The following is a 23,367-nucleotide window of genomic DNA, read 5'->3' on the forward strand; positions in this document are numbered from 1 at the left end:
GGATTATATTGTCTTCTAGTGATGCAAAATATGCAGTCTTTATTCAAACTAGCATAGGGCTTTTTTTTTTTATGAGAGTGGGTTTTTCCAGCAGATAGTGAAAGTAATAAAATCTCAGCTTTCCCATAAAGCTAGGTCAGACATATGTTTCAATCGACAGATTACTTGTGAAGTGTTTGATGAAAAAGTCTCTCTTCCTACAGTAAAAAGTACCTTTTCTAAAAGTCACCTTTAAACTTGTAATAATTCCTGTCACTCTTCAAAATGACACTGAGTAGATGTACGATATGTTTGGAGTAAGCAGTATGTAAATGACTGCTTTCTACTTTGGGTGGGTTTTTTCACTGTTTAATATTATTCATGTATGGATACATATTGTCACAACTTATCATTTTTTCCTCTTTATAGGTCCTGCTGGGGACTTGCATCTGGCCTCAATGTGAAATTAAGGTAGAAAAACACATCTACATATGTGTTTGCTATTAGGATTTAGTTTATTCACTGGTCATGCCTGAAGAGTGATGTTCGTCTCTAGTCGGCTAACAGCCAGGAAATATAAATGATTGTCCTAGAAGTCAAGCCTCTCTCCTATTTACTGGAGTGAAAATCACCTCCAGATACCGACGGAAAATCAACTCCAGAAAATGCTTCACGTTATAAGGATGCCAACCACCTAGATTCATGCGCCCTATCTGTACAGTTGTTGTGGATGGTTTGCCATCTGAAAGCTCCTCAAGCTCTTATCCAGGCCCTGTATCTGTTTCTGAAATGTCTCTGCTACATGCTTTGGGTCCAGTGCAGACCTGGCTGGGACAAGAGCTAGAGAAGTGTGGCATTGATGCCATGATTTATACTCGGTATGTCCTCAGTCTTCTGCTGCATGATAGCTATGACTACGACCTGCAGGAACAGGTATTTACATATTTTAGATGTTGTCCAGTGAAAGTGAGTTTTTGTACCAGTTATGTTTTGTGTATATACCTGGGTATGCTTCAGCTGTGGGGGTGGATGTCTTTAAGTGTGTGGGTGGAAGGAGGGTATAAACCACACAGCAGTCAGATTTGATGGGTGAACTGAGATTAAAGTAGTTAGGTTGCTGTATGGGCAATTACATTAAACAATGTTTTCATATGGCTACAACTGATATCAGAATTGTTAACACTGGAATATCTGTGTCCTTAATGGAGACCATCACTACTTGTGATTGGAAGCTTAATTTAATATAGGAGCATTAGTAAATGAATGTAATTCTTGTGAATTGTGTCACATTGCCCAGCTTCACAGTAGTTTGTAGACCCCCCCATCACTTCCCGTGGATTTTATGTTGTGCTATTTTCAGTAAAGAATAAACACCCCCAAATATCTTTTAGTATTCAAGTATTTGAAATACATTATTATGCATACATGATTAATTTCTTCTAAAATAATTTTAATGCTGAATGCTGATAAAAAGCATGCAAGAGAGTTATGACCCTAGAACATAGTGTTCAGTCTTGATACCTTTTTTCTTTTTTTTTTTTTTTTCTTTTTATTTGTCTGCATCATGAACCTGTATAGAAATACTTTTAATAGTGGAGTTTACGGATTCAGGACTCAGAGAAATTACAGTGTTTTCTGAAAAGGCTGATGAAAATGCCATTAAACATAGGCTTTGTCTTAGAAGGTGGCTGTGGTAACAGTGGGAAGGAAGAAAAGCAAATACCTATTATTTGATAGCTTAATTATTAGTTCTTTTTCATTACTGTTGTTTTGGTTATACTTCAAGCATTGCTGCCTAACTGCTTCAGAAATTCCATTGTCTCCTAGTTTATCTTCTTAAAAATCCAGCAAGAGCAGAGCAGGTTATTGTGAGATAGATGTAAGTGTAATTGGAGAACAAAAAATTTCATGTCAGATGCTGTCAGTGTTTGAACTCTTAGCAACCATTACCATGCATAACAGCCTTAATGCTTCCCTTGTGCAAACCAGAAATCCTGTATCTGTAAAAGTTTTTTTGTTTCTTTTTTTTCAAAAGTGTATCTGGCAGCAGTAGGTGACATCAGCAACAACACAATGATTAATAATAATTAAAAAAACCCAGTGTAAGCACTTTCTGGAATGTACCTTAACATGTAGGTCTTGGTCAGACATGAATACCTGTATTTTAGAAGGGGGCAGAAAAAAGTTCCAAAACCTGTATGAAAGGAGCATGTGGGATGAGGACATTAAAAACGAAACCAATTGAAGCCACATGAGAACTTGAGGAGCTTTAGAGATAGGCCAGTGGCCTTGGGGAAATGAAAATGTGTTTCTTTTCAGTCCATTTCAGACCGCTGTCATAACTTTGAAGTTGCTACTGTGATATTTCAAATTACTGAAGTGCCACAATTAGTTTTCTTTTTATCAGGCTTTGCAAGAAGCAGGGTAACTATATTATTAAAATCTCATTCAGTTTATTTCTCATTTTGATACTTTAACTGGATCCTTTGTGGGTTTGATAACAGAGCTTTTAGGAATGTGTCTGTTCTCTTTCCAAGTTGATTATCTGAACCTAATGAGCCAAAGGGAGAAGAATACCACATGCTGACAGGGTAGCCAAAACCTGTGTTTTTGAGTGGGTGCTGTGGTACCAACGTGCAGGATGTCTTCTGAACAACATTGGGCTTTGCAGCTGGAAGATTTTTTTTCCACCTCCTCCCATTTGATCCTGTTTATAATCTACTTCTACTGTGTTCGCCCTACTTCAAATAACTATTTCCTAAGTTTTGAGACCTAATATCTATTTAGTTTTGGGATTATATTCTGTAGTAATGATTAGGTGCACCTGTTATGAAACATACTGCTCCCTAATTCCTTCCTCAAATAGCTTAGTCTGTAAAGCCTGCAAGTACAAATTTCTAACATAGAATTGAGGAAATATTTAAATACATGTGTTTTGTTATTTATTTATTACTGATTTTAATTTTTTTTTCTTGTTACTTACTGGTTCTTTGTATGTCCTGACATTTTAAATTAGTTTTGTTTGGTGAAGTTATTCAGAAACAAAAAAGTCTTTACTCTAAAACATGTATTTAGGTATAAGAAATTTCAATCCAGTTTTGGTGATGGGTACAATATTAAAGGGGAAAAACATATACTAGTGTTGCTTACAAATAGAAGTCAAGGAAGAGAACAGGAATTAAATACCTAAATGAGAAGTAATTTAGGAGTAAAATACTTAGAGTTGCTGAGCTTCTTTAATCCAGATTAATTCCCATCGAACATTTGGTCCTTGGCATCTCAGGAATTTTTTCTCTCATGTGATTCCTTTAATTCTTAAGAAAGATAACAGAATTTCCGTGGCAAGAGCTATTCTCAATAGTGGTCTTTTTGCAATGATTTCTCTCCAACTTATAGGACAGCTACAAAAAGGACTGAAGCAGTCTATTCACATGGAGGAGACCAGGGACAATGGGTACATGTTGCACTGGGGGCAGTTTCATCTTGATATGAGAATTTTTTTCCTTTTCTGTTTTCTTGTAGTGAGAACAGTCATTCACTGGAACAGCCTCCTCAGGAATGTGATAGAATCCCTGTTGCTGGAGGTTTTTGAGATGCCGTAGGGTGCTAGATACTCTTGTCTATTTTCCTTTTCCCTTGGAAGGGTAGACCACATGGTTCTTTGAGGTCCCTTCCATCCTGAGCTGTAATGTGTTTCTGTGATTCTTTGCTTTTAGAACTCTGTTTTTGGAGATAGTGAGTAGCCATCCCTGTTTCCTAAAAATACAGCAGTGGCTTCCGTTTAGAGCAGGTTACAAGGAATGTATAGTCTCACAATGGGATTATGAATAGGAACAATCCATTGCAGTTTGCTTTTTTGGGGGGTGGGAGTGAAGAGGACTAATTTAGGAAGTCTTAATCTTATGGATACTGTCATCTTCATTAGAAATGCTACAGACTGAAGATGGTCATTAAGATCTTTCCACCTCAGGGTGTTGATGGTATCATTAGCACTGTTTTAGTTGCTTCAGGGAGCCTCCTTCAGTGCTTGCTTTATAATGTTCTAGTGTCATCAAGTGTAGCAGGGAAATGGAACTCTGAAGTCTGGACTGAGGTTCTGTCAGGTAAGTACAAAAAAAATTTAGTATCAAAAATAAGTAAGAAAACCCATTCCCAACCTTACTGGGCATACACAGATATTTAAGATATAGCTGTTGTTATGTTATCAGTCGCTTCTGTTTACAGTTAAAACAAGAATTTCAAAGGAATATGGGAATCTTGATTGACTCTGGGAGTCTTGATTGATTAGATCTTCAGGGTTATTTTTACAAATAAGCAGGATGTTCCCTTCTGCTCTGGTAGTAATATTTAATATGTGGGTTTTGGTCTTGATTCTGATGCAGTCTTCTCCAGTGTTACTCTGGTGCAGATTTCTGTGGCTGTCTCCAATATTATCTTTTTTTCTGCAGTGAGCTAGTTTGATATCTGCATAGAAGATAGGACTAAGGATGTGGGTGTGTGTGGAGGGGGGGTTGTGTTGGTTTTCATTCCCCTTTATTTGTATGTATGTGAGGGTGGGATTGTTTTGTTTGGGTTTTGTTTGGGTTTGTTAGTGGTGTTACATCTATGCCTTGCCCAGTTAGAATGGTTTTTGTTGGGTATTGTTATATGGATTCAGGCTCAGTATCACAAAATGTTAGATTGGTAAGTCATGAGTTTCCAGAGAGTTCATAGCGGATTTTTGCAAATACAGAAAACATGGGTGGAAGTAAAACCCTAATACACTGCAACCAAATTTTACTGGAATGTTTGCAGTTTCTATTCTGGCTCATTGGCTTAAGCTGAAATAGCTATTAAAATATTGGGAAAATTTATAATCCAGTATGTTTTGCCCAGCTGTATTTCAAAGGAGTAGAGAATTTCCAAGAAAGGAATCTTGTTTATGGTAAACTGTACTGTGGTACCAGGGTCTTCAGGACTGCTATGGTTATACATGTGTTATTCATACCTATCAAGAATTACTGTAAAATTCTCTAAATATACACACTTTAAATGCATGTTGGTTTGTTTTGAAATACTCAAGTACTGAAGGTAACTGAGTTATTGTTGGCACCTAGAGCACAATTCTTATCCAAGCCATGCTTGCTACTTTTGGAAGTGAGTCTAAGAGCTCAAGATGTAAAAGTTCTTGAGAAGTACTTCATTCTGACTGTGTACACTTTTTTTCTTTTTTTTTTTTTTTTTTTTTTTTAATTTCCCTCTCCCCTCTGTTTTTGTTTGGCAGCAATGATATTGCTGATGGGAGGGTTTAAATGGGTGGAAGTAGGAGGCTCTTTGGGATGGAAGAGCCAAAGGATGGAATAGAAAATACAAAGATAGTATGAATTGGATTTCCACATTTTCCTTGATTCCTGTGATACAGTTCACAGAAATAGTTTTGAGGGTTTTGTGGCTAGTTGAGGTTTGTCATACCAGAAGACAAGTAAGGATTTCAGTGATAGACTTGCCTTCTTGCCTTTTTTTTTTTCCTACAACTGAAGATATTGCTTGTGTACCACCTTTCTAGAGAACAATTCTCAAATTGATTTGCACATATATTACATGTCTACATGGCCTAAAGATTACTAAAGAAATCTCTTGAACAATGCTATATAAGATATTCATTATTTAGGGAGTGTGTTAGGGAGTTTACTTGGTTCAGTTTGGTTTGGGTTGTTTTTGAGGCCTGTCAATGGTCTTTTCAAAATGTTTGGGAATCACTGGTATTTTGTGCTGAGATAGATGACTTTTTAGTCACTTTTGGTCCATTAAGGAAAACCTCATAAAATTTGTGTGGATTTACAGACTGTTTAATGTAAGTAAAGTGCAGAATGTTTCTGCCAAGTATACATGTTTTCACCATTTGCATTTTATTACTGAATTTACTTACTTTGGATAAATTAAGCAGAAAATCATGAAATTGCTGTCAAGTTTGTAACTTTTGGGCACCCACAGAATTGCTGTTGGTGGAGATCTGAATATTGTGAGACAGCCTTTTGACTTCATGCTAGACTAATTTTTGATCAGAATACCTTGCTCTTAGTTTCCTAGTAGCAAACCAAGTAGGTGCTTTTAAGATTTGATTGTTGTTTAAATGCTGATTTAAAATATATTTGTAGATGCATGTGTTCTAAAACCAGTTTACGATGCAGTAAATATGGCATTAAGATAATATAATCTGTGTGAAGAAGAAGGCATTGCCTTAAAATATGCTTTGTGTGAAACATTATTTCATTGATCATTCTTTATACAGTATTAAAATCAGTGTTCTGTGTTGCATCTTTCACATACTAATTGTAAGTCTAACTGATTTTGAATATACCGAATTTATGGTTTAGAGCTATAGATTTGTTCCTGTGTACTGTTCTCCCTTACAGAGCCTTTATTTAAAAAAACCCCAAAACCTAACCCCAACAGCTAGACACTCTGTGAGATAAAGGCTTTGTTTGTAAACCTTTGGTTGTGCAGCAGGAAGATCAAAATGCATTTGTTATGCATACTTTCCAAATCAAGTGTCTTCTGTTGCTTTTGATCTACTTCTTCCAACTCATTTTTGGAAGTTAACAGTTTTTTTCTGAACCTCAAAAGTAAAAATCCTTTTTTTTTTTTTTTAAGAGAATAGTTTCCTAACTCTCAGAATTAATTGGCTATTGCACTGCAAACTATGTACTTTTGTGACCAGGTTGAGATTTTTTCTTTTGATTTTTCAATTTTTAACAGAGAGGCTTTTTTTGCAGGAAGACTAATTATTTGTAGACTGATTTGAAGTAGTTCCATTCAGGTAATCTTTTATATGGAGGCATAAAAAGTCTTCAGAATGATAGTTACACTTCTCCTGACTCTGGTCAGTTTTTATTCTTGCTTTTTGATCATTGTCACTTACATATTTAAAGTCCAAAATGTAGTTCTCTTTTAAAAGAAAAAGAGAGCCATGGAAGGGACGCCTCAGCCCATATGTGGTATATTTGAGGGTTTGACCTTGTGGTTTTAAGTCCATAAATGATTTTGGCCTATCCCTCTGCCCTGGGATGGGGGTATCATTGCCAGCTTTAGTCTGTGTTTGGCTTGCATGTGCTGAGGACACAGGACACTTCGGAGACTGAACTTGGGATGCACTTGCTAGGTTCCCAGATCTAGTGGAAGATGCTGTTAGTTTTCCTGCCATCCCATATTAACCCAGTAGAGGGACCTGGTGTCTGGATTTATATTCTAGTAATAGATACTAGTTTTTCCCATGTACATTTTGGGTGAAAGAGGATGTGGGGTTTTGTATGTGTTGTGTGTTTGTATGTCTCATCCATAACCTAAAGAGAGGAGGAGGAATGAAGATTTGGTCCTGTGCACTCCACTAACCATGTGTTAAATGTTATTCTGTCTGGTATGCCTATTTCACAAAAATAACAATGCTGCTTCTAGTATAATTGCACCTATTCTTTTATCATCCCTAAGAAATGCTTTTGGGTCACTCAAACACATTTTTTGATAAGGCATTAAATATGCAGAGTGGGTTCAGCTACAGTAGGGAAATGCTGTGTGACTACTGTACACAAGTGTCAGTAAATTTCAAAGTTCACCAGCAACATGTGGAAATAAATTTCTTGAATGCAAAGCATTTTCTGTTTAGTTTGTATTTGTGTTACTGCTTATTAAGCTGTATAAGCTTAAGCTTATACTTAACAGCTTATACTACTTATTAAGCAGTCCTGTAGGAATAATTTTTAAAATTTTCTGACCATAATTTTTTAGTCAGTACCCCAACTAAGTATATAAATTTCAAATTGTGGGAATCAGTGTATGAAGAACAGAGTAGGTAGGAGGGGGAGCTGTGAGGCCAAGACTTTTAGCTGTACTTTTTTATATGACTAATTTGAAATCCTTAGATTACTCAAATATATATGTTTACAGCAATGGGAATAACCCCCTTCTTCTTCCCATACATAAACATGTAAACTGAAGAAAGGACCAATTAATCATATTTAGAAAATGGTACTATATCTTGAAATCAATATGCCCATAAAGCTTATTAATACAAAAGTTAAACCACTTTCTAAAAGCTCAGATAACTAAGTTTTAAAGTTTATAGAGGAAAACTTAGCTGTGGTCCTGCCCTCTATCCCTTTCTAGAAAGGGGATATTATAGCTGAGAGCTATGTAATTCAAATTTTGGGAAGTAATTTTTTGTGTATAATATTAGTTTTTTGAGAAAAATTGGGTGGATATGGATTCTTCTTCACTCGAGCAATGGAAGATGGCTGAAGTGTCTTTACTGTAAAAGCATGTGGGTCAGGAAACTTATTTGATTTTTAGTTGGCATTTGTCTTGTTAATTGTGCAGTAACTGATCTGTTCTGTATTTCTCCGTCCAGTGACTGTTAGATACGGGACAGGTTTGGAGTATCATGGACTGTGAGTTTGTATTCTCTATTCTGTTTTAGGGGTGGGAATTGTGGTGGCAGGGGTTGGAGCTCAGCTGTAGGCTTGTGCAAACTGTACAGGTTCCAGGACAGTCAGCTTCACTCATGTGTTAGTGCAGAAGAAAAGCATTCATTGTGAAGGACTGTGCTTATCTGAGAAACTTTATTTCCACACTTGGCTGAGTTTTTATTGGTGTGAGTGATCATGTTGAGCTGCTCGTTCCTTTTTCATCAAGCTGTGGCTGTTAATGTATTCTCACAAAGATGTACATAATACAAAGCAGAGATGGAAGGCCAAGGGCCAGGTTGGTGAGTCCTGCTAACAGTCAGGATTTCTTTGCAGCCATCTCTGTGCTGATACAATTGTACTGTTTGGATTTCTGGGTATAATTGAGATACTTCCTTTGTTTTCTTTGGGCATATGTCATTGCATGACAGTACACTTGCCACATTTCTCCAAGCATAGACATGTGCTGCCTATATTCTCTGAAATCAGATTATTACAGTGGTCTATGATGCTTGACACACAACTTTATCTCTAAAGCCAAGAAAGCAACCATAAATGTTATGAAATAACTTCTCCAGTCATAACATGCCCCTTTCAGACACCTTGACTCTGTAGTGACAGTTTTCTGTTGAGTTCCTGGCTTTCTTTTCTGCAGTGTAAGTCAGACTTTTAAGTAAAATGATGCCTTTATAGCTCTAGCTACAGCCTTGCTAAATTTTCTTCTTTCCTGCTTTCACTTTAATGGGAAAAGTCTAAAGGCAGTCTGCTCAACAAATATAAGATTTTAACAGATGCAGCATTTGCATGTTCTCTCATTCTTTGGAGTGGGTGTGACAAATTTCTTCTCCTTAGTTTTAGCCTAGAAGTAACTTCTAATGAGTGAACATCACATAGACTGCCCTTTCAAACTGGTAGGATTATAAGCAAGAGTTTATAATTGACAGAAACTAAGGTTACAGGATTTTATACTTGGATTGATTAGTTTTGATAAGGAGAATTCTTTCCTGCCTGCCCTCATTCCCAATACCCTGAGGTCATAGCAGTGCATGTTGTGATCTGCTACATTATCAGCAGTTCTGTTACAGTCAGGCTCTGCAGGGCCTGTTGGGACTGTTCTGGTTGGGACAACTGGGAAAGAGGTGACTGTAGTGGTGAGGTGGTTCCCTGGTTTTTCACTATGAGTCTAAGATGAATTCCTTCCATGATAATACCTGGATTTGGAGTTATTATCTAACATTAAAGAACGTTTCCCAGTCCTCTCTATTCTGTGTTTAGCAATATTTTTTTGCCATGGAGAAAACTTATGACTTGGTGTGATTGACAAACTTGATGAGGGAGCAGTTGATCCCACTGTCCCTGTCACTGACAAAGGTGTTAAACAGCATCAGTACCAATACAGACCCAGAGACACACTTGGCACTGGCCTTCATTTGAACATCAAGCCATTGACCACAGCTCTGAGTGTGACCATCCAAACAATTCCTTATCCACTGAGTGCTCCATCTGTCAAATCCATGTCTTTCAGAGGCAAGGACAGTGTCACAAGCTTTGCACAGGTCCAGGTAGTTGACATCATTTACTCTTCCCTTACCCACCAAAGCTGTTATCCTGTCATAGAAAGCCATGAAATTTGTCAGGCATGATCTGTCCCCAGTGAAGCCATGTTGGCTGTCACCAGTCACCTCCTTATTTTCCATATGCTCTAGTACAGATTCCAGGAGGATCTGTGCCACGATCTTGCCAGGCACAGAAGTGACACTGACTGGTCTGTAGTTCCCCAAGGCTTCCTTTTTTTTCCCTTTGTAAAAACAGGTTATGTTTCCCTTTCTAATGTTGCCATTTATGTGGAATATGAGCTTCATAATGTTTTTATTTCAGTCGTATTGCAAGGTGTCACATTTATTTTCTTATGGATAGTAGATATTTCTTTTTACAGCAAATGAAAGGAGAATCACTATCAAACTTCCTTTTTTTTTTCTTCTCCAATTTCTTGATAGTTTAGAGGGAAGTGGTGGAATTGCTGCTTTTGCATATTTGAATAGAACAACCCATTTCAAAATCTTTTTAAAATTTGTGCCTGTATCTCAATTTAAAATTGAGATAAAGCACTCAAAATACTGGCTTTCTTGAGGCACCACTAGTGTGAAGAATACAGATACTTCATCAATGTTTCTTTAGCCATATTTATAGTTATTAAGTTATTCTTGTCAGGAAACTGCACTTTCAGTGTCTTCATGATTGAAAATCTCTAATGAAATTATCTAGTTATGTAATAAGTAGAAGATAGTAGGATTCTGAAGAGCAGATGTTTGAATAACAGTTTAGATATAAGAACTTGGGGTTTTTTCAGTATCCAGAGGGCATTGGCTTTCTGTTGACACCTCTTTAATATTGGATGGTCACCTCTTGAAATGGTAGTCTGGTTTAAATATTTGAAGTCTGTAAGCAAAATTTTGGTTTTTCTTCTGTGTGTATGCACACTTTTAAAATCTGTAAGTTCAGAGTGGCATTACTTTTGTGAAAAGTTCAGTGACCAGTGTAGAGCTCTTGCATTAAAACGAGCATTACGTTATAATCTCTAGTTCTCTTAGGAAACATGGTAAATGAAGGCATCTAGTAGGTGAAGAAATCAGAAGTCCTTGGTTATTCTTTCCATGTGAAGGAAGTAGTTTACCTGTCTTCATGCATACAGAATGTTTTGCTGAGCTGCTTTTTTTCCTGTTCGTTATGGACTTGATACTTTTCAGTCTAAGGAGTAAACCTACTGATGGGCTCCTGACTGCTGAAGACAGGGAGCAAAAGAGAGGAAAAAAATTAAGAGACTTATTTAACTAATTTAAACCATTAAATTTAAATAATTTAAACCATTAGAACTACTTGGTTGTCTGTCTTTTTTTTTTTTTTTGACAATTTAGTCATCATAAAAGAAGAGGATCACTCTGTTTGTGTCTCACTGTTCTACAAACTCACTCTCTAGGGTGTATTACATTTCCTTGTTTCTCAGGCATTTTACTGTAATGTTGGGCTTTGTTAAACCTTTTTGTCTTTGATCCAGAATGGTTCTGATACACAAGAATTATGCCTAAGTTTTTTTTTTTCTTCACTGTTCTGTAGGGTTTTATGGGTGTGGTGTTTGATTTGTGTACAGAAGGTGCAAGATCCTCAGTAAGGTAGCCTATATCCAATACATATATGGTGCTGATAAATGCTGTAGTTTAGATGAAGATTTTAAACTGCAAAGTTTTTCATGGAATAGCTCTAATCCATGGTGTTTGCTAGTTTTGTAAAATCTGAGGCTATAAAACTTACAAGTTTGTCCTGGAAAAAAAATCCAAACCCAAGTTTTAAACTTGGCAGCCAGGTGTGACTGAAAACCATGTCTCCGAAATTTTTTTTGTAAGTGTATCGTATAAAGAGGTAGAAGGAAAACAAGAATTCTGTCAGAGCTATGTCCTCAATTGCTGCATCCTGAAGGACAAGCCACGTTGTTCCCAGAGTGCACAAACAACTCACTCACTCTGGAAGGAGGGATGAGACCATGATACCACAGCTGTGGGGTGGGGGCCCAAGTGAGAATTCCATTTAGCTTCCCTTCCCCCATTAAAAAAACTGCATATCTCTTAAAAGAGGTTTTTCAGTTTTTAAAAGTTGAAAACTGTCAAAGTTTGTAGACAAGTGTCAGATATTTTTGAAATTACATGTGTGAAGGACTGAATGAAATGCTTTATAAATTTCTGTGAGCATGAAGGTTCTTGCTCCTCTGCTGACAGATAGTTGGTAAAGCTATGATCTATCAGTACAAAGCAAACCTTTGTTAGCATAGAGAAAAGCAGTAATACATAGCATTTTGGGAATGTTTTCCTACTGCAGATGTTGTCTTTGTGAACTTCCCACGTAAAATCAGAATAAATTAAGTTAACCCAGTGCAAATTTGCTGGTGTACCTGGATCTTCACCCACAATGGGTCTCTATTTACTTATTTGCAGCTGTGCCCATGTGAATGAGCTGGAGGGATTTTGGGAGCTGGTGATTCTCATCAGTTTGTTTTCTTTCCCATGAATATTGGGAAGAGTTAGAGTGCTCTACAGCCTCGTTGTATAAAGAAATATATACACTGCAATTTTGGAAAAGACTTAAAAATTTATTTTTTAAAAATGAATTGTAGATATACACAGTCTTTTAAACCTATTCTCTGATTTTTTAAAATTCTTTTCTATTATTTCTTTTGTTATTCCTTCTAATAACAGTGCAGTAGCCTGTTCAAATTTTTGGTTTTAAGTGAATTACTGGTACCTTGCACAAGTGCTAGGAAAATCAGAGTGATTGGTAGCTTTTTGCTCTTTCAGCACTAAATGCAGTTCTCCAGTTTTGGTGCTCAAATAAGACTTTAAGCAGTAAATCCAGCAAATTGCTCTGCTCCTTCTCATGAAGTCACAAATGGCAGCCCTTTGGTGGCTGTTTCTGAAGATGATTGGTCTCTCTTGGCTCCTATTTTTTTCCCCTCTTGTTCTTTGCACAGGAGCAATTATTTGCACTGACAGCTTGTTTTACTTTGTTTTAAAACCATGGGGAATTAGGAATTCTTCTAAATGAGGGTAGGCCTTAGCCTGGTTTTCTTTGGAAGCAGTAACAGATACATTGAAAAGATTGATACAGGTAGGCTGAAAAGTATCAGATGTTTGTGGATCTCTCTGGAGAAGATGTTTTTAGACAAGCATACATTTTAAGATGTTAAAGACTATCTCACTGACAGCCAAAATGCTTATTTCATGAGATGAATATGGCAAATCATGTATGTGTATGTGAACAGACAGTGAAGAACAAGCAAGTCTGGTAATAAATTTTGTAAATTCTGAAAAGCCATATAGAAGGGATTGCAAAGGGATGCTGTATCTTCAGATGATTGCATGTAATACAATAGCATTCTACTCTGATGTTTTTGTTCTTCATCTTTCTTACATGTGTGGGAAGCCAACCCCACCTACTCACCCTCACTTCTCAATTACTTGAATTTTCTTCTGAAATAGTTCAGGTTTATTTTATGATAGCTACTGCTGTCTCTAGCTGTAATCATGTTCATTTTAACACTGAGTTGAAGGCTTCAGGATCTAACACCACATTTTCTTCTTCTGGCTTGTTTAACTTTCTCTTAAGTTTGATCTTAACTCTCTGAACTACTTGCTTCTCATTCTTATTATTTCAGAGATCAGTGAAACTAACATATTTTGTGTAAATTACAGTAATACAGTCAACCATAAGTTGGCCATAATATTGCCTTTGTGGATATTCTTTGCAAAAATTGGAAAATGTTACAGTGAAGTGTGAGTTGCCTTCATGTCCTGTGAAAGATGCATGTGCTTTTCTGAATAGTAAGTGCAAGTTTTATGTAATCAAACTAATCTTTAATTTGGCAAAAAGTAGTTTCTAGCAGATAGAACGGGGTTGGTTTCATTTTGCTCAGTATGTTATTTGTAGTCCTCTTCTGCTATAGTACTGAGATACTAATGTATTTAAATAATGTAATTTCTTTATTTGATTCTAGGAGAATGACATCTTCCTGGGCTGGGAAAAGGGAGCTTACAAGAAATGGGGAAAGAGTAAGAAAAAGTGCTCTGATCTAACACTAGAGGAAATGAAAAAACAGGCTGCTGTCCAGTGTCTTCGCTCTGCTTCTGATGAAGTAAGTTTGAACTATTTAATAGATTCTTAAGGCTTTATGTCCTTCTTTGTGCTAAGATGTATTTTGCTTGTGATGCTTATATTTTAATTTGTGGCTTCTTAAAGTACTAGTTTGCCAAGAGCTCTTCAAGAATTGTTTATTTTTATTTAGTAAATCATGATATCAGTGTATGTTAGAATGATTTCACAAGAGGTTCTGTACTATGTGGTGTCATGCTTTCCTTTCTGTAAACCCTTCCCTATTCTTGTCAGGGGCACCAGTTTGAGTTGAAATTACCACAAATCTTTGCATAAAAGTAATTCTAAAAATTCTAAGTTGACTTTGTGTTGTGTGTGGATAGAAAGGACTGGAACATGTGGGCAGAAGCCATCTTGTTCTGTGCATGCAACATGTGCAATCCAGAATTCCTGAATAAAAAGCCATGTATAGTAGCACATGTTCACTTTCCAGGTTACGTGATTGAGTGGAAGTGGAGTGGAAGTGCTCTGACTAGAGCAGGTGAGGAGAAGTGAAGGCAGCAGGTTGAAGGGAGATAGCAAAGGCAGCAGATACTGTGTAGTTGAGCAGACAAGTGGACAAAGGGAGAAGCAGTCGAAGGCAATGTTTAAAAAGAAAGAATGATCTGTAGCACAAGTCAAAGGAAGCTCTCCAGGGAGATTTTTCAGACAGCAAAAATGAGAAACTGTTTTTAGTTTACAGAACTATATATACTCTGATCTGTCAGTGCTGTAAGAAGAAACCACCCCACCTCTGCAGCCTAGTTGTGTTACTGCTCTCCACACCTTCCTAGTCATAGCTTGTGCTTGCACAAGCATTTGGGGTGGCTATGTGCACAACTGGTTTGGGAAAGTGAATCAGTTTCCTGAGATTAACCTGGTTGGGACAGAGGAAATGTTAACCCAGAGAGGTCAGATTTGTGGCACAGGCACTCGTGCCAGCAAGGCTGTAGCAAAGTAATCAAGGAAGTGGGGAAGATGTGGTGGTTATTCCCACCACCTTCAGCAGCATTACCATCACATTCTGGCTCACTGTGAAGCTACTTGAGTATTTGTTCAGTTACTAAATTGCTAATTGACTAATGGGGAGATTTCTGACCTCCCATTTTCCCATTACTTATTATCCTAACAAAGTGATGCAAAGTACAGTTTTGTTGGTAATTTGCTCTGCTCTCAAAGTTACAGAATATTGAGGTCAGCACTCCAACTACCATAGAAGTTAATTTGAATATGAAGCAAATACAGAGAAATAATTGCAAGAAGTAATGTCTTTCTTGAGGATATGTTTGTCTTTGTATACTCATTTTATGAACAATAAAATGTAGGTCTCATACAGACACTGCAGGAATACTGATGATTGATTCTTAACTTCAGAAATTACACTCTTGATTCATCTCTGCATAGTTGAAAATCAAGAATCATCACTTAAAACTAAATTATGTTATATAGAGAAATTTAGTTGCAGAGCAAAAGAAAGGAGGTGAATTTATTAATAATCTTTAACAGGGAAGGGAAGAAACTATTCAACTACAGTTTTGAAAGAATAAAAATACATGAGATCTGAAAGGTTGAAAAATAACTTCACCTTTGACCTCTGTCACCTTGTTAGTGTTCAGCATTAACCTATAATCTGCAGCCTGTAGACTTGAGTTATTTCAGAGCTATTTTGACTTCTGTTGCCTGCTCAGACAATTAAGCTTGCACATTTTTTGTCATTAATGAAATTGCAGGTCATAATTTTTATTATGTATATTCAAACACAAAATCGAACCTTTAAACCCTTTTAAAGTTTTTACTTAAAGCTGCTTTGTAGGTAATTTAACACAAGCATTGCATGAAAGAAATGCAGACTTTCAATTTTTCCCCCAGAATTAAAGGGAGGGGTGATCCTACTTAAATGCTAGTAATATTTTAAAGTAACTTGTAAGATATCTTTTATTTCTGATTTTTGAAACACGTTTCTGATGTTGTGTTTTTGTATTTAAGTTTGTGTGCTGGTCTGATGGGAATAATGAATAGATTTTGGACTGTGAAAGATAATGTTAAAATAATATTTCTGCTGAGGCATTCAAGCTGCTCCATACAATGTTCATGGTTTTTTTCTCTACAAAAAGATAAAAATATTCTGTGAACTGTAGTTGAAATGGTAGATCAGTTGTGTGTAAGGAATATTTATGAAAAGTATTGAGATACGTATAAATACTTTTTTTCCAGGGCCACTTGAATTTTTTAAAACAGTTTTCTGAATCGTCTGAGAAATGTTTACCTGTGATTTTTTTGTTGTCAGATGAGGTAGAGGTGTTCATTAGGATGTTCTCTTTTTGCAAGTGGCCTGATAAATAGTCCACATGGGCAGTTATGGAGCTTGTTTATAGTTTTGCTTACCTTCTGTGATCCCTTTTTCAAAGTAGGCAGATGCAGAAATGCCAGTCTGCTCACATGGATATGGAACACTTGCTCTTCTTTCAACCTTAGTATTGGAGTAAAACAAGCAAGTTTGAGTTCCTTTAATGGGAATAATTGGGAAAAAGTCTTAGTGGATTTCAACTTGAATATATTTAAATAAAATTGTATTTAAGTGATTGTAGTGTTTACTCTGTGTGTGTCTGTAGACAGAGTATGTATGTATGTATGCACACATGGGTATAGGCACACACAAACAAACACACACAAAAGAGCCAAAGTAGGGTGACAATTCAGTGAAGACTTTAGGATTTTGCAGCCTGGTCATTTTAGAGAGAAAAGTGTGCAGAGGATGAAAAGGTAATGAGGGTCAGTAGTAACTTTTGTAACTCTCATAGGAAATTACAGAGATATGGTTAATGTAATTTTGATTTTTGCATTTAACTATTTAAACCAATAACATGTTAAGAAACGGCAGACAGTCTGCCTCCTCCCCTACCAGTAACCAAAAGCCTTAAAATTGAGTGATCACTTCAAGAAGGTGCTTGATGGAGAGAGGAAGTGATAAAATAGATTATATGAAAATTGGCTTGATAGCAGTAAGTACTTTTTTTGTCAGACTTCCATTTAGTGGTTGAAACAAGTATTTTGAAATAACCTCTTGTGGGTTTTCATTTCCACAGTATTCATTCTTAGGGTACTTCATTTATACATTTTTACTTAGTTTATATTTTACATTCATACTTAGGTGCTTCATTTGGTAGCTTAGTTTTGCTTGACTTCTGTTCTTCCTCTTGTGTTAAAAAGAGTAATTCTGTAAAACACTAATCTGAGACAGAAATCCAAGGTTCTAGTTTTAATTTCACAGTGCTGAAAACAAAGATCTGACTTGAAGAAGCCCAAATTTTTTGTTTATTTCTAAAACATTTCCTACATTGTGGAGAATGAAGAGTCAGAGAAGCTGTTCTGCCTCTCTGTGTCTTTGCCATGGCAGAGCCTGTTGTGGACCAAGTGTGTTTGTGGGGGGAGGCCTGGTTCTGACAGGCACCATCTGGTATATGTGAGAATGCAAATTGTTAATGGGTGTACATTCTGAGGACAGTATTTTTTGTGTGACAAGCATTTTGGTGTCTCAAATTGTCTATATTTGTATAAATGAGTCTTTGGCTGCAGATGCTCTTGATGCAGTCAGGAGCAGAGGAAATGTAAGTACATTGCAACTCTCCAGAAAATGGAGACAGAATGATGGTGGGAAAGACTTTTAAGACAAGTACTTTAATGCAGCAATCAATTGCTATTCTTACTGTAGTTCTAAAGTTTATTTTTTCTGAAACACTTGAATAAATAGCAGTTTAAAGACATGCTGAAGAATTGCTCAAATTTTAAAAAGCTTGTTAATATTGACCTTGAGTAGAGATTTTTGTCCTAATTTTTGTCCTGCTAAAGTATGGAAGAAATTTTTGAAGGTTGTTTTGCAATTAACTGCTCAAGTAGGGATGGATATCCATTCTAATGAAACATTGGATAAAAATTCCTAATGTTTGGGACTGGGGAATATTTATACAAAAGTTCTTTGATGAAAATAAGAAATATTATCCTGAAATTACTGCCTCAAATTTTAAGTAAAACCAGCTGATCTGTCAACATTAAATAGCTTGGTGATTAGTTTTATTGTTGTTATTTGTAGAAACGTGATCAGTTTGTTCAGGTGCAAGTGGAGGTTCATTTTTTTTAAACCTCCTAGTTCTGAAAGTACATTATTTTGTATTTGAATAATGAAACTTGTCATTGCTTGTCTTGTTATTGTAAAAAGACAGAAGGCAGTATCTTTGAGACTCAGAAATTTATTAAATAAATAAGAGTTTAGAAATTCACGTGTGTTACTTTTTACAAGGTGGATACTGGGAGCAAGGTTGGAATTAGAGGTTAGTTATGGAGACTGATGCATGTGAGACTTTTCAATAAGTATATATCCTAGTAATAATATTGAAATTGCTTATGTGCCTGTCCATTGGTCACAAATCCAAGCTTAATTAGCTCGTACCTGGCTAATTTCTGCTAAAATTGGCATTGTTCAATAGAGCAAGCAGGTCTCCAGCTGTGTTGTTGCAGTTCAGTCACCAAAGAAGCTGCACCCCAAGATGGTGCCAGAGTTTCAGTTCAACCAGTTGCTGTGTCCTTCTGCTGAAATGTGGGAGCACTTTTTAAGAATGAGAAAAGGAGACAATTCCTGTGATCTTACTTTCTGCACGGATGAAACCAGTGCTCCAAGACTCTCCTTCTCCCAATGTAGGGGGCCACTTTACCTAAGCTGGTCCACAGCACATCCCGAGACAATCCTAGTGTCCAGTGCTGCTGGTGTCCCAAGGCCTGCCATAATAGGGTTCAGACAATGTGGTCCATTCTGAACTAACCAAGCTCTCAAAATCTGCTAACATGAAACAGTGTACAACGTGTTAAAGCAAGAGCTAGTCTTGGTTGATGGATTCCGTGATGAATTGTGAAAGAGAACTACTCTAATATATTTGACAAGAACACACAGTGCCTTCCATCCCACTGTTCTAAGAAATTACTGCTTGGAGATAACAGAGAAACATAATTGGTGAAACTTTATAACAGTAATTTATTTTAAATTACTCAGGTGTGGCATGCTAACAGTACAGAGCATTGGCTTTGCTTACTTTGAGTCATGAGGGGGGAATATAACTCTTCTGATACTTGTGTTATCATATGGGGCCACGTAGAGGAACAAGTGTGGCTCTATTGAACACTTCTGTTAAAAATTTAAAATTATAATTTTATTCTCAAATGTGCCTTGCTTTCAGCACAGAGTTGAAATGTGTCTAAAATAAGATTTTTGTTGAAATTTTCTTAGTGTTTGTCATCTTTCTTACTTGAAGCGCAGAACTGTCAAACTTTCATAGCATCATAGAATTCTAGAATGGTTTGGTTTGGAAGGAACCTTAAAGATCATCTCATTCCAACCTCCTGCCATGGGCAGGGACACCTCCCACTAGACCAGTTTGCTTGGAGCCCCATCCAACCTGGCCTTCAGCATTTGCAGAGGTGGGGCATGCATACAGTTATTGCAGTTCTGCACATGAATCTTCTTTGAAGAAATAATCTACTAGTCCAGGCCAAATGAATAAATTGGTTATGATTGCACATCTGAGCATGTTTTTTATTGATGGGTTACTTTGGCCAGCTATTGCTGCCTCCAGAGATTATGGTATCTGTGTGACATTTGGCCTAGGTCACTGTTGCATAATCTGCCTTACGCTTTGCAGTAGTGATAAAGAACTGAGAAAAATGGACTTCTGGAATTTGTAGCAAGGGAACAGTCTTTCTTTTCCTCTTAAGTAGAATGGCACCTTAACTAGATGATTTAAAATTAATTTTAATCACTGATTTATTCCTGCTGTTCCCTGCTTCTTTAATGTAAGCCAATATTAGTTAGATAATACACACAGACTACTACACTGGGATACCAGGGAATCAGGTTATAAACATCAGGTGGTTTCTTCAGTGATTTAAATTACACATTGTTGTATAACTAGAAGTGACATGAATGAGAGTGGTAATGTAAAGATATGGGACATCACAGGAATGAATCAAGTTGTGTAAAAGCCATCTTAACAAATCAGAAAAGTGAAGTGCATGTTGAAAATTTGAATTTATTAAAGCAAAAAACTGAAGTTAAGATTCCAAAAGAGCCTTGATGGTTCTCGAAGCATGTATGCTGACTAGCTCAGTAGTTAGCATTTCTGTGTGTCTGATTGTTCAGAGTCTTTTACTGGAAAATACCAAAGCACTTCCTTCACAAAGTCAATGAATATTATCTTTCCTTTGAGTTGTGTCCAGTTGCCCTTATTGAAAGGGATATACTAGCAGTTCCCAGAACAGGCAGCGTTATTTAGAAAAGAATTTTAGAAATAACTTTAGATACCATATAGAAAATGAAAGTAATTTGTCTTGCCAAGGTAACCATCACAGAATAGATTAATTACAATAAATCAATTTCTTTTGCTCTGTGACTATGGCATTAAATAGATATTCAAAGTACTACATATCCGATTTGTCTTGTTACTGAAGCCTCTTCCCTGTCAGTAATAGTAACATTAATTGAAGTTGACAAAACTTATAATTATTCCAATTTTTGTATGCATTTTCTCAATATAGAAAAGATACATATTGAACTGGAGAAATTCCTTGTGGGAGCTTAGTCTACACAAAAGTGGCTTCATAAGCATTATTTCCAATAGTACAGATTACTGTCTTGGAGGCTGAAAGTGTGTGTTCAGTGTGATTAAAAATTACTTCACCTTGTATGTGCTTCACCTTGTATGAAAATGGGAACAAACTGGGGCAAGGCAGATCTGTCCTCACACAGCTCTCTGCTAAGCCTGGGACAGAAGCAAAGCTGGCATATGCATTTCTTGGAGGGAGGAGCAGCACAGTCTTTCAGGCACAAAGGAGTGGCCAGGAAAATGCCAGAGGAGTTGGTTACAGAGCTCTCCTGAATAATGCCCTGTGTTCTCTCACAGAACAGTGTTATTAGATTATCATTTTCCTTAATGCAGAACAATCATTTTCACCAAAAATTTGAGTTGGGGGTCCATTATGAATTCTTATCATACACACAAGCAAACTTGAACAAATTTGGCAGAGCACCTGGGGAAAATTCAAGTGTCCTTTCTGCAATTCACTTGATGCAGAAAAGAGCCTTTGCATAATTGGTGGGAACACACTTTACGAGTTTCTCCCATTTCATTGATGATACAGATAAGAGCGTTTTAGCATGGGCAAGCTGAAGTACTGTGATTAAGTGAAATCTCAGCAGCACTGCTTACAAGGGTAGCAAGTCTGTTGTGGCTTTGAAGTCAGCATGTTTGTTTATATGTGATGAATAATAATCAGAAAGAATAGCTTCTAGTGAGGAATTATCCTTTCTTGGGGGGATAACTTCTATTTCAGTGTAGCCTGCTATGGGAGGGATCTAAAAGAATTAAGTTTTAAATAACAGAAGTCAGATTAGCTGCTCTAGTAACCTACATTTAGGGATAGCATGTTCATTTGAAGTTAATTTGAGCTGGCAGATGATCTCTTTTATCTAGAATTAGTAAATAACATGTGCTATTTATTATCTCTCTCTCTCTTAGAAGGTGTTGTGTGAAGTGGTGAATCATAGCTCTGAAATCTGAGCCTGATCCTAGCAATGTGCTAGATATGTAATTTACCTCCCCTAATGTTGTTTTCATACCAAAGACACAATTAAGAGATCTGTAGGGAAGTATTTTTATTTCCTTGTTGGAGATTTATTGCTCTCTTATTTCTTAAAATAGCTTGGATTTTTGTGATATTAAGTCAGTTTGCTTGGAAATTGATATTCTGAGGTCACACATTGATTGAAGATTACTTTGGATCAAGTATTCATGAGCCCCAAAAAGAGACGTTAATAAATAGAATCTGTTTTTCTGACTGGTCCAATATCTTTGTTGTAAATCATTATGTATTCAAGTGAGCAGATAAAGATTTAATTGTGTTCTTACTTCTAAAGGGTCAAAAAGGTTGTACATACTCTTGAATGTTTCCTAGTGTCATCCACCTTATTATGATGGAAAAAATTCCATAATGCAAGCTGGAACCTTTTTTTATTCCTTTGAACTCCACCTGGGTTGAACACCCCAGAGAAGCTACTGTTTTAATGGATTGATTTATTTATTCATTTATTCATTCATATAGTGCTGATCTTGAGCCAAGATTTTTTTTAGTCTTTTTTTCAGTCTGTCTTGAGCGCCTCTTTTGAGAGTATTTGTAATCAGATGAATTATACTGTGTCAGAATGTTAAAAAATGAAAACCTAGACTTCTAACTTTCTCTCATCATCCTACAAAATATAGAAATAGATGTGTGGTTGCAGTGAATCACATTTTGTGCCTTACTCAGTTCACGTGGCTTAACAGCTGATTCATATAGGAAAGCTGTTTAATCCTTCACTTGGTGACAGGAGACGTGCCAAGAAAATGGCCCTGGTTCAGTCACAGTGCCATCTTCTCTGGAGAGCCTATAGCCTGTTAAATCAATGATTTGAAAGTATGAATATATTGATTTACTCTAATTTCTAGATTGCTTGAACTTGTATTTTGTGAAAGGAGTGTCAGTGTTCTCTAGGTTATCCTCTTTCAGCAAGGGTTTGGACTAGATGATCTCCAGAGGTACTTTCCAACCTAAACAAATTCTGTATGTTTGGGAAAAGAAAATGAGGATTTGTTTTGAAAGTGTAAGCTAGAAAGCTCTCAAAAGCCTAATAGCAAATGAGTGATTATTTTCATTGTTCAAGTAAAAGGAATTGTAATGCTTTTGCTTTTCAAAAAGATGGAAGAGGGGCAAGGACCTTTCCCCACACTTTACAGGACTGAAGTAACAAACCATATTTAGTAAATATTTGCACTGCACAGTTCAAAGCTTCTGGAGGAAGCTTTTAACTTATGTTAGACTAGAGGCAAAAAACTTGAACATGCCAAAAAACCTAAAGCCAAACAGCATCTCCCTAAAACAGCACTTCCCTTTGAGTAGTATAATCTGATGGAATTTTTCAGTTACTATGTCTATATTCATGATCTGTCAGATGTGGAAAATCTCCTTTTAACTACTGGCTATCAGAAGTTTGTTTTCCTTTGTTTTGTCCAGAAGGCTTGGCTATTGCATATGTGCAGAGCTGCAGGAAAAAGTATATGTTTGCATGGCATTTTTTTGTTGGAAATATGAAACCCATAACCAGATGATATTACTGGGTGATGGGAAGAGGAGAAAGCTCAGTGAAAATGAAAAATTTTGTTGAACAATCCCCTTCTCAGTTCCGTAGTATAGC

The 23,367-nt window shown here is 36.6% G+C and overlaps 1 protein-coding gene across 7 annotated transcripts in view; it reads left to right on the plus strand.

Annotated features, from left to right (window-relative positions):
- Positions 1-23,367, plus strand: part of KIAA0232 (KIAA0232 ortholog) — a 64,496-nt gene that overhangs the window by 17,692 nt on the left and 23,437 nt on the right. For 5 of the 7 annotated variants that reach the window (XM_054633897.2, XM_054633901.2, XM_077177739.1 and 2 more), the window contains exons 2-3: positions 409-912; positions 13,960-14,097. In XM_054633897.2, the coding sequence (XP_054489872.1) occupies positions 682-912; positions 13,960-14,097 (369 nt within the window). In that variant the 5' untranslated portion in view covers positions 409-681. Of the gene's footprint in view, positions 1-408; positions 913-4,025; positions 4,083-13,959; positions 14,098-23,367 lie in introns of those variants that run through there. The other 2 variants (XM_077177741.1, XM_077177738.1) reach the window with 2 other exon arrangements.

This window comes from Agelaius phoeniceus, chromosome 4, assembly GCF_051311805.1.
Source record: "Agelaius phoeniceus isolate bAgePho1 chromosome 4, bAgePho1.hap1, whole genome shotgun sequence".
NCBI classification, from domain to species: Eukaryota; Metazoa; Chordata; class Aves; order Passeriformes; family Icteridae; genus Agelaius; species Agelaius phoeniceus.